Source organism: Zophobas morio, unplaced genomic scaffold, assembly GCF_036711695.1.
Source record: "Zophobas morio isolate AGI-343-1 ecotype UQ-CSIRO unplaced genomic scaffold, CSIRO_AGI_Zmor_V1 ptg000085l, whole genome shotgun sequence".
NCBI lineage: Eukaryota > Metazoa > Arthropoda > Insecta > Coleoptera > Tenebrionidae > Zophobas > Zophobas morio.
This window is the reverse complement of record NW_026972190.1, coordinates 169,639-191,012: the sequence shown is the minus strand read 5'-3', so window position 1 is coordinate 191,012 and position 21,374 is coordinate 169,639. Positions and strand designations below refer to the sequence as shown.

Below are 21,374 nucleotides of genomic sequence, written 5' to 3'. Positions count from 1 at the left end.
ATGATTTTATATATAAAAAGACTACAAAATTGTTAATTAGTATAACTTTACAATGAGAATATGATTGGTTACTGTAAAAAAAATAATAATTACTACTGAATTTTTAATTTTTAATAAACAATTTTTATATATATATAAAAAAAGCACTGCAAAATTATTAGTATAACCTTACAGTAATAATATAATTGTTTACTATAAAAAAATTACAAAAATCGTTAAAAGCTAAAACACAAATTCTTCTTTATTTCAGTTAAAAACTTTAAGTTTAAATATAATAATAAAAAATATAAAGCAGTAAAGCAAAATGTGTAGTAGTAAAAAAATATCCTAATAATTAATATATAATAAATAATTATAATATTAATAATATAAAGTAAACCTTTTAGTGTAGTCATATTATATAAAGCATTAAATTCATCCACTAGAAAAATAACTTTTCTTTGGTAGTAGCAATATAGATGTTAAACAGGTAGCTTATATTTAAAGAGAAATTAATATATATAATACTTTTCCTCTTGCAAATGAATTTCTTTCAGGAAAATACCAAAAATATCAGAACTCTAAAGAAAAAAAATTAATAAATATATAATACTTAAATTCTCAACTTTCATTATTATAATTATAAATGTTTTTAAATTCTTTTTATATTTTTATTTAAACTTTCAAATTTTGTTTTATTATATAATTTTTTAATTATACTTCCTTTTATTATATTAATATTATAAAATATTTAAGTGCTAACTATAATAAGATATAAACTTTACTATATGTTTTTTATAAATAATAAAAGTTTTTTTATTATTACAGTAAATATATACTTTAATGTTTAATAAAAATTCATCTTATACAAATATTATAACATTATTATATTTCATTGTAAAAAAAAAATAAGCTTAAAACGATGTATATTAAAGTTCCTTATATGTATTTATAGTATTTGCTATACATTAAATATAAACTTTATCATTTATTATCCACAACTTTAACAAAAGTTATATAATTATTATTTATTACAAACTGTTTCTATTATTTACAATTTATACACAATATATATAGTTATTAGAAATATATGGACTAATTATTTATAACCATTTCTATTATAAGGTATAAAAATTTTATTATTAGCATTATTATTATAATAAATGTAATATTTAATATGTAATTATTATAATTATTTATTACATATAATTATTAAGTAATTAATTAATATACATAAGTATCAGCTTAGATTAATTAAATTTTTTAACATTTTTGGTTTATAATTCTAAATGAACATAAAATTATTATTATTAATATAAAAAAACCAAAATCTCTTGTTCCAAGTTATTGAAATGAATTGGAAAACAGGCCTTTCATAAATAATAATAATAGTGTTAGTAAAAATAATAAGCTTATTATATAGATTTAAGAATAAAAAAAAAACTTTTTCAATAAGTTCTAATAAGGGTGTGCCTGAAGGATAAGTGTCTTCACGTACTTTATAAGAATCTATATAATAATAATAATAAAATAATAATAATTTTGATTATATAATAAAATACTTACAATAATAATTACAATAATATTATTATTACAAAACTTTAATAGTTAAATATATAAAAAAGGAACTTTTATTAAAATAATATAAACCACCAATTTATAATTTTGTCCCCAAAAATTAAAAAAAATACCAAAAAGAATTATTAAACAAAAGTTGATATATAAAATTAATTGACGCTAAATGGTTAATTCGATTAAAACTTTTAACATGAAATAATAAAACAAAGCTAATTGGTTCAAATTATTAGAGTCGCTAATCTTTTATTAATTACAGCCAATAAAAATCTCGTGTTTGGTGCTACAATATAAAAGTTTGTCATTAAAAAAAATTATTAGAAAGCTAACTATTGGATAAAAAAGTACCAATAATCTTTATATCCTTTATCTTTTCGTAATTCATAGCGTGAATAAAAGTTAAAAGTTCACAAGCATTGATGTTCTGATCAAAACGTCCTTATAAATATATATAAATATTTATCAGTTATATAAAAAGTAATATTATTATACTAAAGAAAAAAAAATTATATTAAGGTCAATAAAAATAATAAACAGAACATCCTTAAAAACAACCAAAAAATAAAAAAAAACAACAAAAATATTTCGGAAATTACAAAAACTTATTTTAGAAAATATTGCTTTGAAGATTAGGAATAAATTTTACTACAAAAAATTAAAAGTAATAATAAAGACAGTTAAATATATTAGAAATAATAGAATAAATTAAATTAAAACAGAAAATAATAAAAAAATTCTACATATAAAAAAAGTTTATATAACAACGAAAGAAAATAAAAATAATATTTTAACAAGCTATATAAAAAGAAATTAAAATAAAAATATTATTAAGTAAAAAGATTTATAAAATTGTATAAATATTAAAAATCAAAAAAAATAAAATTAATAACAAAAAAGTAATTTTTTAAACATAATAATATAATTAAAAAATTATATAAAAAGAAATAATAATAAATATATTATTAAAAATGTATAAATAGTTTATTAAATAAAAAAGGTAAAAAATAAAATTAATAAGCATAAAAAGTAACAATAAATTAAATTGTTTAAAGTAACAAAAAGTAAATAAATATAAGAGTCTTATCTCAATAAACTAAAAAGTTATATTAAAAAAATATATATAAAAGAGATAATTATAATAAATTAAAAAAGGAGACTTAAATAAAATATAAATAATAGTAAATTTCTATATACAATATTATGAATAGTATACATAAATAATATATATATGAAATGAATAATATATATTAACGGTATAATAGATAATAGTATATAAAAATAAAATCTGATAATATTAAAATAAGTAAAAAGAAAAAATATAAAAAATATATTATTCTCTAATTCGAGTACAACACCAACATAAAATAAACAACAAAAGTTGGCTAATAACAGTTTATGACATACACTATCCAGCCAAACGGCAAATATAAAAGGCGGGGCTGACAAGGAGCAGCGCCCAACCACAAAAATGAGATAAATCCTCCAGTGACCATAAAGATAATGCGCTCACCCAAATAAGCGCCCAAGAAACCGTAAAGGTTCTTTCTACCAAATTATTTTAAGGTGCACACTAAATCGGCACCATTTTAGCTCTTATTGACCAATTAGTAACCTTATACGGTTGACAATGTACACGTACAACTCACAAGCTGAGAAAAATAGAAAAAAATAGTGAAAAAGAAAACTAAAATTTAAAATGTATTATTACTTTTTTTTAAAACAAGCAAAACTTTTTACAAATAGAACATTTCTAATAAATTATTATATATAATAATATTAAAGTATACAAAAAAAATTAACTTTTTTTAATATATTATAATAGTATGATAATAATTAAGAAATAAAATAGAAGAACCGGGATGACAACTTTTTATAAAAATAAATAATAATATAACATAATAGTGATCATAATTATAGTAATAATAATAATTAATAAAGGTATAAAAGAAATCATCAGAACCAATTTTACTAAATATAAACTACAATAAAATTAAAAAGTAATCATAATAATAGTAATAATAATTAAATAAATGTATAAATGGAACATCGGAGCTAACTTTGACTAATAAAAGGATTGTATTAGTAAAAAAAATAATTGTAACGTAATAATAATAAGAAATTATACTCATATATAAGAATAAGTATTAACAGAATAATAAAAAATAATAATAATCTAAAATACAGCGTATTATTGCTATAGAGTTAAAATATAATAATATTACTTTAATAAAAAAAATGCTAAATTCATACAACGAAGTAAAATAAAAATTTTATAAAGTTATGAAAAGTGTTTATATTAAGATTCATAAAAAAAGCAAAAAGTAAAAATTTGTATTAAATTTAAATATATAATAAAAGAAGTATTTATAAAAATATATGGTTAATAATTAAGATTCACAACTAGATGCAAAAAATAGTAATTTAAATTTAGATTTAAAAATATATAATTAAAAATTTTTATAATTCATTATAAAGATTCAAATTTAGATGCAAAAAGTAAAAATTCAAACCCAAATTTGATTATATATATAAAAAATGTAATATATATAATTTATATTAAACATTTAAATTAAAAGCAAAAACAAAGAAGAAATTTGAATTAAATTTTAATTATATATAATAAAAGAATATTTTATAATAATAATAATTTATGACCAAGATTCGGGAATTAAATGCAAAAAGTAAAAATTGGCATCAAAAATTGTTTATATATGATAATAGATATGTTTATAAAATTGTATAATTTATAATTTAATGGCATAAAAATTTATATAAATATATAAAATAAATAGTTTTAAAAGATATAAATATTCTAAACTATAACTGAGTGGGAACAAAAATTACCACCAAAAACTTATCTGTTTTTAAATTTGTACAATAATTTTAAATTTAACTACAAAAATATTATTAATCGCAACAAAAATAAAGAAAAAAAAATAATTTATATATAAATTATTGATAAATTTAATAAATCAAAAAAATAAATTGAATAAACTTTAATTATTTCCAATTTATAAGTAATATATGCAAAATTAAAAATTTTACAAATCACTAAATATATATACAAAGATAAAAAAAATGACTGCAATATTAAATTAGTAAATTTGGTAAAAACTAAATTTGCTTTAGTTCTGAAGCAAATAAAATAGTTTACCGGTCATCCAAGTGGAAGGAGTAAGGGTTACCGTTTTTTCTTTAAGAGTAAGAAAAAGACCTCGAAGTAATAAGAAATAGGTAAAATTAAATTTTTGATTTCTAAAAAATTTAGAAGATGCAATAAAAATTACAAGATGGAATGTAAATGACTAGAAACTGGTCAGTAAAAGCGTTGGCCAAATGAAATAAAATGGCAGATTTTCCTATAAATAAAATTATATAATTAGTAAAGATTTAAATTTAATAAAATATTTGAATTAAATATTAATAAATAAATTCATTATATAATAGGAGATTTTGCTATAAATAAAATTAAATATGTTCGTAGCAGAATTAAATTTAAAGAATATAAATTATAAAATATATATCATAAAATTCATTATAAAATTGCAGATTTTCCTATAAACAAGATAAAAATAAGAATTTATTATTAATTTAAAATATAAATAGTAACAGTTTTGGATTTATATACAATTCCATTTTAAACATATTTATAGATAAATTCATTATATACAGTAAAATATCTTCTTGAAGGCTTTTCCTAGAATTATTAGAATTTTAAAAAAGGAATAAAATTAAAAAACTATTTATCAGTTAAAGTACTTTAAAGCAAAATATATTGTATTTATATCTATATATAAATCATATAGATTTTAGTTTAATTATTAAAATTTTAGAGAAAAAGTAAATAGATAAATTAAAAATATTACAAAAATTTGAAATAAAAATAACTTTGAATTAAAAGTAGTAAGAAAAAAACTAATAAAAACAGGTCGTAAAAATTAAAATATACTTAAAGAGCCATGAAATGTTCGTTTAAAACTTTAAATTTTTTTTATAATTGTAATAAAATAATATATATAAATATGCAATCTGTACACATATTTATTATAATTAATAATAATTTGAAAAAAAATATTTAAAACGGAAATTTTGATATAAAAATGTAATATAGATAATTTTTAATATTTTATACACTAAGTAATTTGAACAAAACAAATTGTATAACACCAAAAAGTTGCTCTATACATAAAAAAGAAGAATTCTGCAGCGCGTGTATATAAAAACCTATAAAGAAAATTTTTCATACAAATAAAAAATATACTCAAATATTATCAATTAATTAAATTGTTGATTAAAAAAATTAAGAATCTCGATATTAATTAATTTGATAAAAAAATATAAAAATTAAAGATAACAAAAAAATATAGATATATATTAGTAAATAAATTAAAATTCTCAAACCAAAAATAATTAAGTTTGTTAATAATTAATCTTTTTTTTTGTACGCACAACTCATAAAGAAGGCGTTATAGTAATTTCCAAGTAAATTTTTATAAATGATATTACGTTTAATAAAGTAACTATATATAAATTAAACCTTTATAATGAAAGCAGTTAATACAAAAAATAACGCGAAATTTATAATATAACGAAAATTTGTTTTTACTTTTTAAGAAAATAAAAAAATTACAAATCAACTTATTACACGAAAAAAGTTAAAAAAACAACTTTTTACTTATTGAAAAATATATTACTCTATATTTTATTTAAAAATTATCTTTTGCCGCAAGAAATATTTATTGGAGACGTACATACAGAAATTATGCAATTTATTGTATACATAAAAAAGTTTTGTGTTTTTGATTTGTAACTTTAAAAATAAAATAATCTAATTTTATTCTTAAAAAATTTATATGATTAAAAGAAGTATTACTTTTGAATTTTTAAATTTAAAAAAATTACCAACTCCTCTTTTGCCGTGAAGTAGATATTTTTTAGAAGCATTCTTTTCCTCTAAGATATTGTTCATAATTAACTTTGCTGGTTCTCTTATTAAAACTGATACTTCATCAGAAGAGTTAAACTTAAGAAATTAATAATTGTAATATAATTTTAAATATCAAATTTTACTAATAAAAATTTACATGTCTAGGAAGATTTTTGGGGATAAGTCTGTTACCCACAATAATTTTGGTTTTTGAATTAGAGGCAACGTACACTGAATTCGTTAAATTTTCGTAATCTACCTAACTTTAAATAAATGGAGACGAAACTTTATTTTTTTTTAAACTTTACTACCAAAATGCTATTGGGAAGCGAACCATTTAAGGACTCAGAGAGCTTCAGTTCAAATTTAAAAATTATAGTATTACAAAAAAATTAAGGATATAAATTAGAAACTTATACCTTTTTTTTGATCGTAAAATTATAACCTAAACACTTTAAGTTGTGATAAAAATAACTTTTAGTTTTCTTAGTAAAAAAATACATTTTCAAACTCTTTTGAATGCATTCAAGCGAACTAGACTATTTTTGCAAGCACATGAGACGAATACTTAGGAAATTTGTGTAAGTTTTTTAATTCGTATTATTCTTATAGCAACAAGTAAAATTTTATCAAAGTAAATATAAAGGAAAGTTTTTAGTTTTAGTTTATTAATTTTTAGAAAAAGTTTTAATGATAACCTTCTAATGTAGTGAAAGGTTAAACTAAATAATAAACTAACGAGTTTACAAAAACTGAAATTAGTGCTTTGGTAAGTAGTTTTTCGCATTGTTTACTTATGAAGCACAAATATTAATATGAAAGTCCTTAATTTTAACATGAGCACAAAAAAAACTACAATTATATCTATAACATCTTAATAACAAGTTTATTTAACTTTAAGTAGAAAAAAGGTAATAAGTATATTAAATTCAAAACAATGATAAAAAAATGAGTATTGCGTAGTTGTTTATATTCATATTATTTTATATCATTTTAAATATTAAAATTGATTTACATATCTTATATAAATCGATTTTAATTTTTTAAATTTTGGTGTATATTTTTTTCTTAACTACATAAAAATATTAATAAAGGATCGCCAAAAGTATGTCCCAATTCTACAAATATAAAGTTTGATATGATCACGTGGGACTAGTCCCTGCGCTGCTATATCTTTCGGTGCTCAGTAGAGAATTTTCATATGCGCGGCTTATGAAGTTCAGCAAAAAGTCAGTGCGATTACGTGATAAGAAAGTTAATTCTCCTTTTCAAGTTTGTAAAGCTTTTGTTAATGTGAAGGTGCTGCCGTACTACTTGGGAGATGTTCGTATGGGAGTAGTAAGAGAATTAAATAAGAAGTTAATGACCTATGAAGATGATTTAAACGGTATGGTAAGTTTTTTTTAAATTTTTTAAGTTTAACGTAAAAAATGTAATACAATTTTTTCAAAAGCATATAATCTAAATGTATATATAAAAACATATAAGGGGTAATACTTAGCTACTTTGGTCTCAAGTCCTTAACCCGCACTGGACGTTTGATTTCTGATCAACCTTATATATACCTTGAAGTATCCTTATCATTTTTATTATTTTCTCCTTCTGTTACTTCTTTTCTTGGTAATAATTATAAAATATTTATTACTTTGTTTCATCTAATTTGTAAATTAAATATTTTATTAGAGGGAAAAGTTACTATTATGAGCTCAGATCATATTAGTTTACTTGTCTATGGCATTTTTAATGCATATATTCCGAAGGAGTTAATCCCAAGTGACTTTACTTTTGAAGAATTACGAGGATGGTTTAGCGAAAATGATTCTATAAATGTGGGCGCACACCTTACTTTTCAAGTTGTCCGGTTAATTTTTTCTAAGGCAGTAAACTTCGTTAACTCGAATATTGTTCGTATTTGACAGGTTGGAAAGTGGTGGTGATATTTTGACAATAATAGGGAGTCTTATTATTAAAGAAAATACGAAAGATATTTTTAAAACCCAGGAAACGACTGCAGAACTGGGCGAACGTAAACGTGAAGCGTTAAAATCTACAAAAAGAAAAAAAAAAGAAAAAGAAAAAGAGAAACTTTTAGAAAAAAGTAAAAAAAGTAAAAAAAGTAGGAAAAAAAACTGAATTCCTAACAATATAAGTTTAGTTTTTTACAATATTCTGATTATGTTATTTATTAAAACTTTGATAGTTTGTATACCCCAATATAACTTTTTTGAGTGCGTGGCGTATTTAATTTTTTTCTACATTATATTTGTACGAAAACTACATTAAAATTAATACATCACTTTTGATTTCGTTAAAGATTAAAATATTTTTATAAGCTTATCAAAGAGTTAGTTCACTCGAAGAGGAACTTAGTAGCGAACAGTATTATAAATTTCGTAGTGAAAATAGAAGGCAAACTTTTTAAAATTTTAACAAGACGTTTCTTATACGGTAAAATAATACAAATTCTTTTTTATTTATAATCCAAATTAGTCCTTTTTGATCCGCTTTAAAATATTTTTTAAAATTATATCTATTGCGAAGCATTTCCGCCTTAACTACTTTTTCCATTTTATTTTAAGGAAGTCACTGAATTCAAGTTTTATATAGATATAATATTCTATCGTTCCTCGCAAACCTCTTTTTGCTTATAAACCGTTTATATTAAAAAATTTGTTCGTGGTTTTTTAAAAGTATGTATCGGCCTTTTAAGCGTTGTCGCATGATTTTCATAAAAAAGGAATTTTCATTGTTTGAAATTATTTATAATAAAATAGTTAACTATTGATAATAACTAGCGTTAATAACGATTTAAGAGTAAAGAATTTTGTAATAGTTCAAAATTAGATGCTAAGTGCTGTGTTTTGAAATACTAGTAATAATTTATACAGTATCAGCGTGTATTAAGTAAGCATTTTTAATGAGTTTTGAATACGACTTTCTATAAGTTTTTAAAGTTGGTATAAATTCATGTCGTGTTTTATTATACTATAAAAAAATTTATACGGTATCAGCATTTTTTGGTATAATATATTAACTGCATAAGCAGTTATATGTTTATTTGAGTACAACTTTTTAAGAGAGCAATCGCTGTGTTCAGACAAATAACGAAATTATTTTATACAGTTAGCATTTTAAATTGTTTTTTTTTCTTGGATAAGAAACGAAATTTTATTAGTAAAGGCAATTTTTTCTATAGTATTAATATAGTAATACCTTCACAACTTACGTAAGGTACTACAATTATATTAACTTCGTTTATAATTTTCAAGCTATATAAAATATAAAAAAGGTCTCGCTGACTAGCACTAGTTATTTAACAAAAATAGCTACCTCTCACACGTGTTTAGCAAAGCTAGCGCTAAAAATAGTTTTCATATATTTATAATTATTCCAAGTGAAGTATAAGAAAATTTCATTTAGTTTACTTTAATATCTTTTAGTTTGAACCAAATTTTGGAAGCAAAATTTTAAAAGCAAAACGTAAAAGTTATTATATTAAGAATAAAGCAATATATATAATAAAATATTGAAACTAAATAGTAGTAATTAGTATAATTTACAAACTATTCCACATTATTAGATAGAAATAATAACAAGTAAATTTAATTGGCTCCGTTGACTTTAACAATTTTCTTAGAAAAATATTTTTTATATTTAAGAATACTTTTGAAAGAGTCAATTGGCTAATAGTTTTTATTGTTAATTTAAATTTATTATTATTCATATAAACGTCTCGCTCTTCTCATATCAAGTGCTTGTGAAAAGGAAAGATTAGGATTCGGCCCTGATAAAATAAAAGTATTTATAGCTGATAGTATGGTTACTTTAAAAGTTTTTAATAATAACAAAAAGAGCAGATGTCTATTATTATACTTAATAATTAAAATTTTTTTGGATTAACTTTTCAACCACATTAAAACCATTATTATTAATGCAAAAGTTATTGATGATTACAGAGCAGTAAACTTTTATTTTACATATAAGAATATCATTATATTTCAAATTACGTTTCTTTGTATATATACAACTTAAAACCATTAGTTAATAATACTAAGTTCATAAACAATACAACTATTATACATATATAGTAGCTATACAGTGAATTTATTGCTAATATATTATGTAATTAATATATAATATTTTTAAATTTTACATATATTATAAATTATCTATTATTATTATTCTAATCTATAACCTAATATTATTAATAAAAAAAAATGAATCTTAATTATATATTGTACACGTAAACCTCAAATATAAAAATATTAAATTTTAGAAGAATATGAGTAAAATGATGAACGTTCACGTATAGTATTTATATAATAATTATTGAAATAATATTATATATAATGTTTTTATCATAACGATAACAGTATTTATATAATATAAGATACTAATTATAAACCTTTTCCTGGTGTTTTCGGTCTTTTAGGCAACACAATTGGAGTACGAAAAGAAGAACTTTGTGGTTGTGAGGTGCACTGCTGGGCCGACTTCTGATTATTAGCGATTGGTTGAAGGGGCGTTGTGCTTAACGGCTTAAAACCAATAAGATTCTAATATATAATAAAAGATATATAATTATATCTAATAATAATATTTTAATATAACAAAAATAATAATATCAAATAATGAACATAATTATTAATAATATTTAAATAACATGACATTTATAAAAATAATAATTAAGTTTATATAATTAAATGTCTTACAGCAAAAAAAATGTAAATTACTTACTTTATTATATTTTGAATTATAACAAATAATGTAGTTAAATATTTAAAAAGTAATAAATTGTACAGGTTTCCCGGGAGTTGTACTTTTTGTCGAAGCTGGTCTCTAAGCGTTTTAAATGAAACCAAAAATTATTTAAATAAAAAAACATAAAATTTATTTTGCTTTGCATTTCGTTAATACTTTCATTATTTTTAAAAAAAAAAAGTTTTATATATTTTAATAATTATTATTTAAGAAGAAAATTTTAAAGTATACCTGAAAATGATGGCGATGTAAATCGAGGGTTACTGGTAGATTTTCTTTAAAAGGGCTATTAAGAAGCCACTCTTTAGGAGGTTTTACTATAAGTGTAATTATAAAAGACAATTTTCTATTAATAAAAAGTTTTAATTATTATAATGAATTGAATTGTCTACCAACAACAAATATATACTTAGAAAACGTAAATTTATGGCAGCCGAACTATTTATAAAAGATTTAAAGCCGTGCATTTATAAAAAACTTTAAAAGCATTTTATTTAGTATATACAAAGAGTATAGGATAAAAAAATTCATAAAAAATTATAAATATATAAAAAAAGAAGGAAATCCGCTTTATTAAAAAAAGTCAAAATATAAAAAACTAACTAGTAAATACCCGTTCTCCCGCCAAAAGAAAAGGGTTGAGGAGGGATCGTGCCTTCTATAGATGATTGCAAAAGATCTGGAAGATATTGTTTCATAGGGCACTAAATTAAAATAACTTTGCATACGTATTTTTTTTACTTGTATTTCCTTTTAGTTGGCTTGATGGAGTAGAATTATACGACTTCAGGCTGCTGCACATGTTCTGAAATAATAATTATAAATATTAGGAAAAAAATTTAACGTTTTCACTATTATAAACTGTGCAAAAATATATTTTTTAAAAATTTATTAAAAATAAGGAAATAACATCAACGGCAAAGTTTAAAGAATAATACCAAAAAATATAGACAACTATTGTAATAATATAAGTTTTTATAAACTTAAACTATTGTTAGCAATAACAATTTTTTTATTATATTTACTTGAAGTTGTATAATCTTACGACTTTTTTCTTCGTTATTTTCAGAAGTCTCTCTATAACGTAATTCCCATTCTCTGTTTTCCTTTTGAAGGGCTAAAAAAGTATGTATAATAAAGAAAGTTCTTAAATCTATAAAAAAATGTTTAACGTTGTTGTTAAAGTATTTTGTAAATTTTTGTATACATAATTATTGTTTACTAACCATGTTAATGTAGTTTGTTTAACTAATAATAGTAACTATAATTTACTTATTAATAATGCTGCTAGATTTCTGATATTTATATAATTATTAGATATCTACTAATATCTTTATATTTATAAGTTTCTTTATAATAAGATAATTATAATTTATTTCGTTTTATTATTATATAAAATTATACCTAAATAATTTAGGTTAATATTTATATAATCTTTAAAAAAATTTTATTTGTTTTTGTCTTCAAATTATTTTAATGTAGTTTGTTAAAAATAATGAAAGATTTATTAAAAATTATATAGTTAAGTTAGATGCCTTTATAAGCAACTTTTAAATTTTATTAATTATAGAAACGCTGGTGAACAGAAGAAGAAATATTGATAAATTACTTTTGATTATACCTAGAAATAATAATCACGACTATTAACATTTTCGTATTTAAAAATTTTATATAATAGATTGTTTTAATTTAGAGTAATCATTAAAAAGTTGATTTCAATTATTATTCTTTCTTATAAATCTTAATATTATTTTTTATAAGAACTTTTATTAGTGACACTTTAAAATTGATATCAAATTATTTGCTGTTTTTATTATTAAAGTATACAGTTAAGTATCTCTAATAATATTAATATTTGAGTAACCTTTTTACTTAAATTGTCATAATTAAAATTATTTTTACAAAATTATACCAATCATTTTTAAAATTATAACAGTGTTTGTTTGTATATTATATCAAAGAGTTAATAGTGGTTTTCTTAATACAATTTTTGTTTAAGTAGACTTTTCATATAATTTGTTTGTAATTGAAATAATCGTTTTAAAATTATTTTTATTTATTAGTTAGTATAAAATACCGTTTCTTTGTACTATATAACGTCGGTTGAAATTTAACTTCCAGCAATAAAAAAAATGTTTAAAAAAATTCTAAATAATTTCTTTATAAAGTGTATCTATAATTTATTTTAATTTTTTTTATCCTTTGATAATCGATAAAGCTATTTTATTACTTATTTTTAACTTTGTTAGTTTTATGATAACCCTTTGAAAGTTTATCTTTCAACGTTTTACCGTGATAAATAAAGTTTAAATAAAGTTTAAAATAAATAAATAACTTTTTTTAATAGTGCTTATTAAAAATATTAAAAGTATAAAATTTTTTCCATTTCATATGATTCTAAATTTTCATAACTATTGTATTACTTATATAAAAAATCAATTTTTTTCGGTTTAAACAAAATTTATGATTTAATATTCTATTAAATCATAAATTTTATATAAAAAAATTATAAGCAAAAGTAGCATTAAGAAATTAAAAGTCATTAACAAAAAAAAGTTCTTTAAATAAATTATTTAATTAAATTAAAAAAAAATTTTTAGTTACATCTTTAAATCTAAATTATACATATCAATCGTAGTTTAACAGGTATTCAAATTTTTTGCAATGAATTATAATGCAACAATTAGAGTTTTATAATAAGAAAATTAAACGAAATTTGAATTAAAAAAAAGGATGTATTCAAGAGGTGTACTTTCAGTTTTAAGCTGAAGGCCTAAAAATATTTTTATTAATTAGAAAAAATTTAAAAATTATACAAATATATATTATATATTTTACTTTATAAGTAAAAAACTAAATTGTACGATCAGATTTTCTTTTATAAAATTTATAATTTAAATTTACGATTAATTTCGTTAACGGCGTTGGTATATGCCGTTTCGTATTCTTGCCGCATTTCATTAATCTTCTGCTTATATGAGGTTACCATAGCTTCCTGATATGCCCGATCTTGCAGAGTCTAAAATATTTATTACTGAAGATTAGCAGTAGTTACCAATTAACCGCACTAATAATTTTAAATTCTCTAAAGATATAAAATATGAAATAAAATATATAACTAATATTTAAAAAAATATCGGTTTTAATGTTATAAAATAAATTTACTTGGTAGTTCCAGAAAGACAGTGCTCTCCCGCATATGTCAATAACCACATCCGGCATTAATCCGGCTAATACCATCTTTGGAGTTATAAATTATTTTAAGGAAAAAAATTAAAAAGCTTAATTTTAATTGATTGTAAACGACTGCATATTAAACTTATAAATAAAAAGCTGATATAATAGTTTAAAGAAATATAAATATAATCTATTTAGAATTAGAATTTTTAATTTGTAAGCTTTTAGACTTTGTAGTCGTAAAAAATAAAAAAAAATTTAAATTGAGCACTAATTTTTAAAGTTATGAGATAATTGTTAGATAAATTAATTGTTTCTTAAATTTTTTTTAACAAGTTTAAACTACTTTTGATAATCAAATAGAGAAAATTTACAAGTGAACAACAAACTTTAGGTGATCTTAAGCTAATAGATTTTTCAATTTTTATTAAAAAAAGTATTTAAATTACTTTATAAAGCATAAAGAAATTAAATAAAACTCCATTTTTAAAAATATGGTAAGCTTTTCGGAATATCTTTATTACTTTTTATTTTTTTAAGTGCGGTCTTAGTCTTAACTCTTAAAGATTTTTTTTATAAATTACAAAAAGATACATATAAACTACATGTAAATTTTAAGTTACTATTACTGATTTATACTGTTCAGAAGGAGCTAAGTCAACGCGAACAATATCACAATTCCCACTTAAATTACAGTTACCTTATTTATAATAATTAATTTAACAATTTATTTTATTAGCGTTTTATATTTAACTTACAGGCAGGACAACTATAAGATTTGCCAAATTCGCGACTTCCATCTTCTTCACAGAATATATCTTTATTAAAACACTTTTATTTTATCGAAAATAACGGAATAACGTATTGAGTTATGTTGGCCTACGTTAGTTATATGTTATAAACTACTACAATATTTCTACTTTTATATAGTGATAATAAAAAAGGAGGAAATTATTTCTTAATAGTGTGGTTACTTAAAAACAAAAGAAACTTAAAACTTTTTTGTAATTAGCTTAATTAAAGTTTTCAATTAAGTAACTTTGTAATTATATGTCATAATAAGAGCAACTTACGGGAACACGACGTAACCTGAAGTATGGATTTTAGAATATAATTTTATATCAACTACTATTTAGTAAAAATTGGTTATATTTTTGTTACCCATGCAAATTCGATTAGTCGCTTCCTACATTTACTTAAATTACAATATAAAAAATTCTCCATCTTCACTTCAAAACTTCTTAAGAATAATGTCAATATAAAATTTATATAAACTGATAAATGGTATATACGACTACGTAACCTATTGATTATAAATAAAAGACAATCTAAAAGGCGCAAAAGTTTTAAATAAGCATTTCATTTTTCATGATATTTAGTGAAAGTAAATGCTCCCAAAAGGATGACCTAGAGTGCGCTGGAACAATATTTTGTATTTTATGGCTTTAAGTATACAATAAAGATTAACTCTGAGCCACTTTTGGTTTAGTAAAAGGTTTGTAGTATGTGTTATAGATCGGCGCTCTAATTACTATCTGTATTCTTTGTATTACAAGGTAATCAATATACTTTAATAATTTTTAGTGTACACTAGAACACAGCAAGCTTATTTTTAGTGCCTTCTTTATTTCCAGCAATATATTTTATTCTAAAACGATAAACGTCGCCAAATTTAGTTCCGCTACCTTGGAAAAAGTAATTGAATGGTGCTAGAAAAGTCTAAAGATAGTGGGACCTATTAACCTTCCTTTCTGCCGTTTTAGGGCTCCCGAGTAGCAAAAAGACAACCACTAAGATATTACACAAACACAACTACTGACAAATTTTTTGAAAGGGTTATTTTACTGTACGAACCTAATATTTTAGAATTAGTTACATTTCAAAGTTATAGAGCAATTCTATTTATCTGCCTTTTGTTTTTTATTTATTATCCAATTTTTACAATTTAAAAATACTTTTGTATATTTATTTTTGTCACTCCGCCATGCTGGAACTCAATTGACAAAAAAGAAAAAATAACTCGACCCAAAAACACAAACAGGATTTGTTTTATATATTAGTTAGAACTAAATTTTTAAACTATGCCAAGAGGATATTTATTGAGAACAAAAAAAATAATATTTAACAGAAATGAGTTTATTTTTGTTTTATGTGAAGTATTACTTTTTTTTAATGTATAGAAGTAATTACAATATAGGCTTGTCTAAAAAAATGATAAATATTATTAAAATAAAGAAAAATAAAAATTATAGTCATAAATTATATTTCCCTTGAAGATATAAGCACGTATTAAGTGAAGACTTGTAACACTTGATTAGATTTTATTTTTATAGTAATAATATTTTGAAACTTCTTAAATCTGTTATGCTTTTTTACAGGTATAAATAAACCAACCATAAAACTAATTTTAATAATTTTTATTAAAGTAAACATTTTATATTACTCTGTTTTACTTTTTTTAAAAAAAAACCTTAGTTTTTAAATACTTCGATTGTATTTTTCCTTTTAAAAAAAAATAAATTTAAAACAATTCCCTTCTCTCTATAAAAAAAATAAGAAAATACATCGAAACCTAATTTGAAGGTAAAAGATTTTCCAATTTATTTTAAAAAAAATTTTTTTTATTTCTTTTCACTAAATCCTCGCCCGTATGCGTAATCGTATGGAGGAGGATTATTATTGGTAGTCTGGTATCTCGGCAGATTTGGGATTGAGGGAGGAGGGGCGGGGAGACGGTGGTAAGTGGCCGGTCCAAAAGGCCGATGCTCGCCAAATGCCGGATGCGGAATATTACTGGCGGGATACTGAAACTTAAATAAATAAATAAAACTTAAAAATAAATAAAAATAAAATTATAATAAATTAATAAATCAAATTAAAAAAGAAAAAAGTATATTATAATTTTTTTTTTCTTATTTATAAAGAATTTATATCTTCACTATAATAAATGAAATTTAACAAATTAACAGAGAAATTTGGAGGATAACTGATCTTTACAATAAAAAAAATAAATTTATGAAATCAAATAATTTCGTAATATACATTTAATATAATAAAAATATTGTTTTTTTACAAACTTTCAATATTTATTGTAATTGTAACAAAAAATTATTTTTATTACAATTTTTAAATAAATATATCATATCAGATTTACAAAAGATTAAAAAAAATTATTTTACTCATTAAATTAGTAACAGAAAATTTATAATACTTTTTTTTACTTATTGTAATAAAAGTAAATTAATAAATAAAGAAAGAAAGTGATAATAAAAAATTCTTATTAACAATTACTATAAATATCTTATTTTTATAAGCAAATATAAATATGAAAGTTTTTTCTATAATATTGAAAAGTTCTTTAAGCTTATATTATAAATATTACATATCCAAAAATTATACAAATTATAAAAAAAAAAATTTTGATAAATTTGTAATAAAATTAGAATAAAAATTTAGTCATTCAAACATAACCAAAAAAGAAATTAAATCTTAAAAATTATAAAAAAATCAAACAAACTTTTAAATTTTGCATTATTCGAAAAGTTTCAAGAAATTATATTTTTTTAAAAAAAATTTAATAACTGAAAATGAAAATAAAGGGAAAAAAAATTATTTAATGCAACTTACTTGTAAAGAAAAATAAAAAAATTAATTTAAAAAAAAGAAATTAAAAATTAAATGTTAAAAATAACAAATTCAGCAATTACTTGTAAAGAAATATAGAAAAAAATAACAAAAGGTATAAATTTTCTATAAAAAATTAAAAAAAAAAAAAATTAATCAAATATAAATTTCCCTATAAAAAAAATTAAAATAAAAATTAATGCACTTTACTAATAAAAAAAATAATTAACGGTATAAAAAAAAGAAAAAATATTATTTAGGCAATGTACCTAAAAAGAATAGAATAATTAATAAATAAAATAAATTTTTAAAAAGTATATATAAACTTTATAAATTTTTATATTATTTTCTACTTTTTTTTTTTAAAACTTTGATAACTTATGAAGCAACAATTTTGGAATTATTAATAATTTATATATATAATATATATAAATTACATTTAATATTTTTCTTTGCTTTATTTTTTAAAACTCATTACTTTTTATACTTATTATTACATTAATAAGCGTTAAAAACTTAGTAATAAGTATTTTAATACTATGAAAAAAATAATAAATATTATTGAATACTACCATTTTTATTATTTTTTAAAGGAAACATTTTAAACTTATAAATACAATTATATACTTTTTATATTTTATTTTTATAAAAATATAATGTATTATTAATTACTTTTTTATAATTATTCCAACATTTATAACACAGTTTATAAAACAGTTATATACTTTTTTATTCCTTTTTAATTAATAGATGAAAAGTTATAAATTTGATGACATTTTTTTTTAATTTTCTTTACAGTTCAGACATTTACATACTATTTAAATATAGAAAACACTTTACTACTATATATATAATATTCAATTTATTATTCACAATGAAAAAAAAAGTTAAAGTTCTTATTACTTATAATACTTATTATCAATAAAATCAGTTTTTTTTTAAACTTTCAGTATAAAGAAGTCTAAAATGTAATGAATAATAATTCTTACCGCTGTTGGGTAATTCTGTCCAACATTTGGGGTAAACTTAGGGCGATGCTCATGCATATAAGATGGTTGCGCGTTATGGGTTTGGTTTTCTATAAAGCTAAAAAATATAAAGTAGATGATAATAAAAGTTTTATAAGAATACAAAATTATATAAATAAAATTTTATTTATAATATAAATTTTAAAACAAAAAATAAAAAAAAAAAGTATATTAATATATACGAAATTAACATAATAACTTCAAAACAATACAAATTAATAATTTTTTTTATTATGAAGGATTTGATAATTATAAAATTATAAACAGTTTATCAAAACAGAAAAAATAATAAAATATATAATAATAAAGTCATTATTAATCTAAAATATAAAATTTCTATTTAAAAAAAAGTAGAAATATATTATGATATTATCTTTTTATAAAATTATATTATAAAAGTGTATTATTATAATTATAAAATTTATAAGTTGATAAAAAGTTTATTATTAATATGAAAAAAGTACATAAAATTTTTATAAAAGGGAAAAAAAATTACTTTTGTTATATAATTTTTATTTGTTTATTATAATGATCTAAAAGTTAATAGTAAATTTTATTATTAATACCAATAAAATATATTAAAAAAAGAAAAACAATTTATAATATTAATTTTTTATATAAATGTATTTAAGAACTTTTTTATAATATGAAAATATCTAAAAGTTAACAAAAAAAGTTTATTAATAAAGCAATAATAAATTTAAAAAAAAAAATTTAAAAATATTTCAATATTTATATATTACGTATTATTTTGAAAACAGTTCTTATAATAATTATCAAAAAATTTTTTTTTTGAAACTAATAACAAAATATTTATAACAAGTAAAAAATCATTATTATTTATTTAGTATTTAATAAATATTAAACATTTTTTATAATACTTGTTAAAATGTTTCCAAAGGTTAACAGTAAACTTTATTTTTGATACTATTAATAAATATTTATATAAGTAAAAATCTTTCAATATTAATTATTTTATATAAATATATTTTGAAAAATTTTTTATAAACATTTTTTATAATATTATTAAAATGTCTAAAAGTTAACAAAAAGTTTAATATGGATATTTATAAAAAAATAATAATTTTGAAACGTCTATTTGTAGTGTTCGAGATCTTGAAAATATATTAAAAAAGCTTATTATATAAAGAAATAAATAGTTAATAATAATGATGAGTAGTAATACTGCAATAATATAATATATATTTAATCAATATAAATATTTTTATACAATAAAAAAATATTTAAGCTTTTTAATAATTTTATTTAATAAAAATTATAAAAAAAAGTTGTATAACCGAGAAAAGTCAGCCTGTTTGCCCAAAGCAAACTCCGAACATTTCGCACGAAAGCTTGTAAGCCGCTGAAAAAGTTCTTCATAAAACTAATAATAACAGAGCGTTTTATATATAAAAAATATTAAAAGAAATATATTAAAAAAAATATAATATAACTTTATTGCCACTCGCGATGTTAATATTCACTTTTTCGAATACGTTTTTGGCATTTTCTGTGTCAAATAATAATACCAATAGTAATGATGATAACAATAATAATAAAAATAAAGAAAAGTACAATGAAAAAAAGTATATCTGAAAAAAATTTATATTAGAGAGCTACATTAAAAAATTGGAAATAAAAATATTTTTTAAATAAATAACCCTAATAATAACTTTGCAGCATTTATAGTATTAATATATATAATAATAGCGAAAAAGTTCAACAAAGTATAGTAAATAAATGCATAATAGTAATATTTAATGATTATGCACATATGTTTAAGAAATAACCGAGATTGCGCATAATAATATCTTTCTTCGAGGGTTGTAAATTCGATTGGCTTGACATTTTCCATTTTTCCATTAAAAACTATAAGTTATCAAAATAATAAATAAAGAATTAATTATATTTCTCATTTTAAACATGTAACAAAAGCTTCAATTACTAAATATTATTAAGGAAATCAAGCAAGTAGGGGAAGAAAAGCTCCTCAAACACTAACAAAACATAAGAAACCAAAAATTTACTATTTTATCTAAAAAATACTTAAAAAAAGTACTTTAGTTTTATAATATATTTATAATATAAAATAAACAAATTATTATTTTTAATAAAAATTAATAATAATTTATTTCATATATATTAAATAAATGAAACTTTAAAATTTATTAAAAAATTTATAAAATATATAACGAAATACAATTTTTATATAAAGAGTCTACTTTTTTTTTAATTTTAGGATATTAATAATGATTTTATTATAAATTTAATCTAATTTTTTTCTATTAAGTTAAAAAAAAGTT

The 21,374-nt window shown here is 19.8% G+C and overlaps 1 protein-coding gene and 2 long non-coding RNA genes across 3 annotated transcripts; all 3 read right to left on the bottom strand.

Annotated features, from left to right (window-relative positions):
* Window positions 1-1,916: 1,916 nt before the first annotated feature.
* Window positions 1,917-4,908, bottom strand: LOC135144186 (uncharacterized). Its single transcript, XR_010283030.1, has 3 exons — window positions 4,842-4,908; window positions 4,709-4,768; window positions 1,917-1,992 (listed from the first exon to the last, which is right to left on the bottom strand). It is a non-coding gene; the product is annotated as an uncharacterized LOC135144186 (long non-coding RNA).
* A 5,289-nt stretch (window positions 4,909-10,197) lies between these two features.
* On the bottom strand, window positions 10,198-15,225 carry LOC135144201 (uncharacterized). Its single transcript, XM_064076174.1, has 11 exons — window positions 15,178-15,225; window positions 14,408-14,482; window positions 14,147-14,261; window positions 13,995-14,015; window positions 12,268-12,359; window positions 11,984-12,047; window positions 11,856-11,921; window positions 11,474-11,559; window positions 11,282-11,320; window positions 10,887-11,037; window positions 10,198-10,265 (listed from the first exon to the last, which is right to left on the bottom strand). The coding sequence occupies exons 1-11, from the start codon at window positions 15,217-15,219 to the stop codon at window positions 10,198-10,200; spliced, it is 819 nt and encodes a 272-aa protein (XP_063932244.1). The 5' UTR covers window positions 15,220-15,225.
* Window positions 15,226-17,145: 1,920 nt separating this feature from the next.
* On the bottom strand, window positions 17,146-20,445 carry LOC135144189 (uncharacterized). Its single transcript, XR_010283032.1, has 3 exons — window positions 20,370-20,445; window positions 19,033-19,129; window positions 17,146-17,229 (listed from the first exon to the last, which is right to left on the bottom strand). It is a non-coding gene; the product is annotated as an uncharacterized LOC135144189 (long non-coding RNA).
* Window positions 20,446-21,374: the final 929 nt, after the last annotated feature.

What these genes read in the sequence shown, in the direction of transcription:
- LOC135144201 (XM_064076174.1), bottom strand. Translation starts at nt 15,219, where the DNA reads ATGGAAGTCGCGAATTTGGCAAATCTTATAGTTGTCCTGCCT. An exon ending in GTACAACTCCCGGGAAACCT is followed by an intron (nt 11,038 to 11,281) that starts GTACAATTTATT and finishes ATTATATATTAG; the next exon opens with AATCTTATTGGTTTTAAGCC. An exon ending in ACCGAAAACACCAGGAAAAG is followed by an intron (nt 10,266 to 10,886) that starts GTTTATAATTAG and finishes TTATTTTATCAG; the next exon opens with GGCCGAATCCTAATCTTTCC.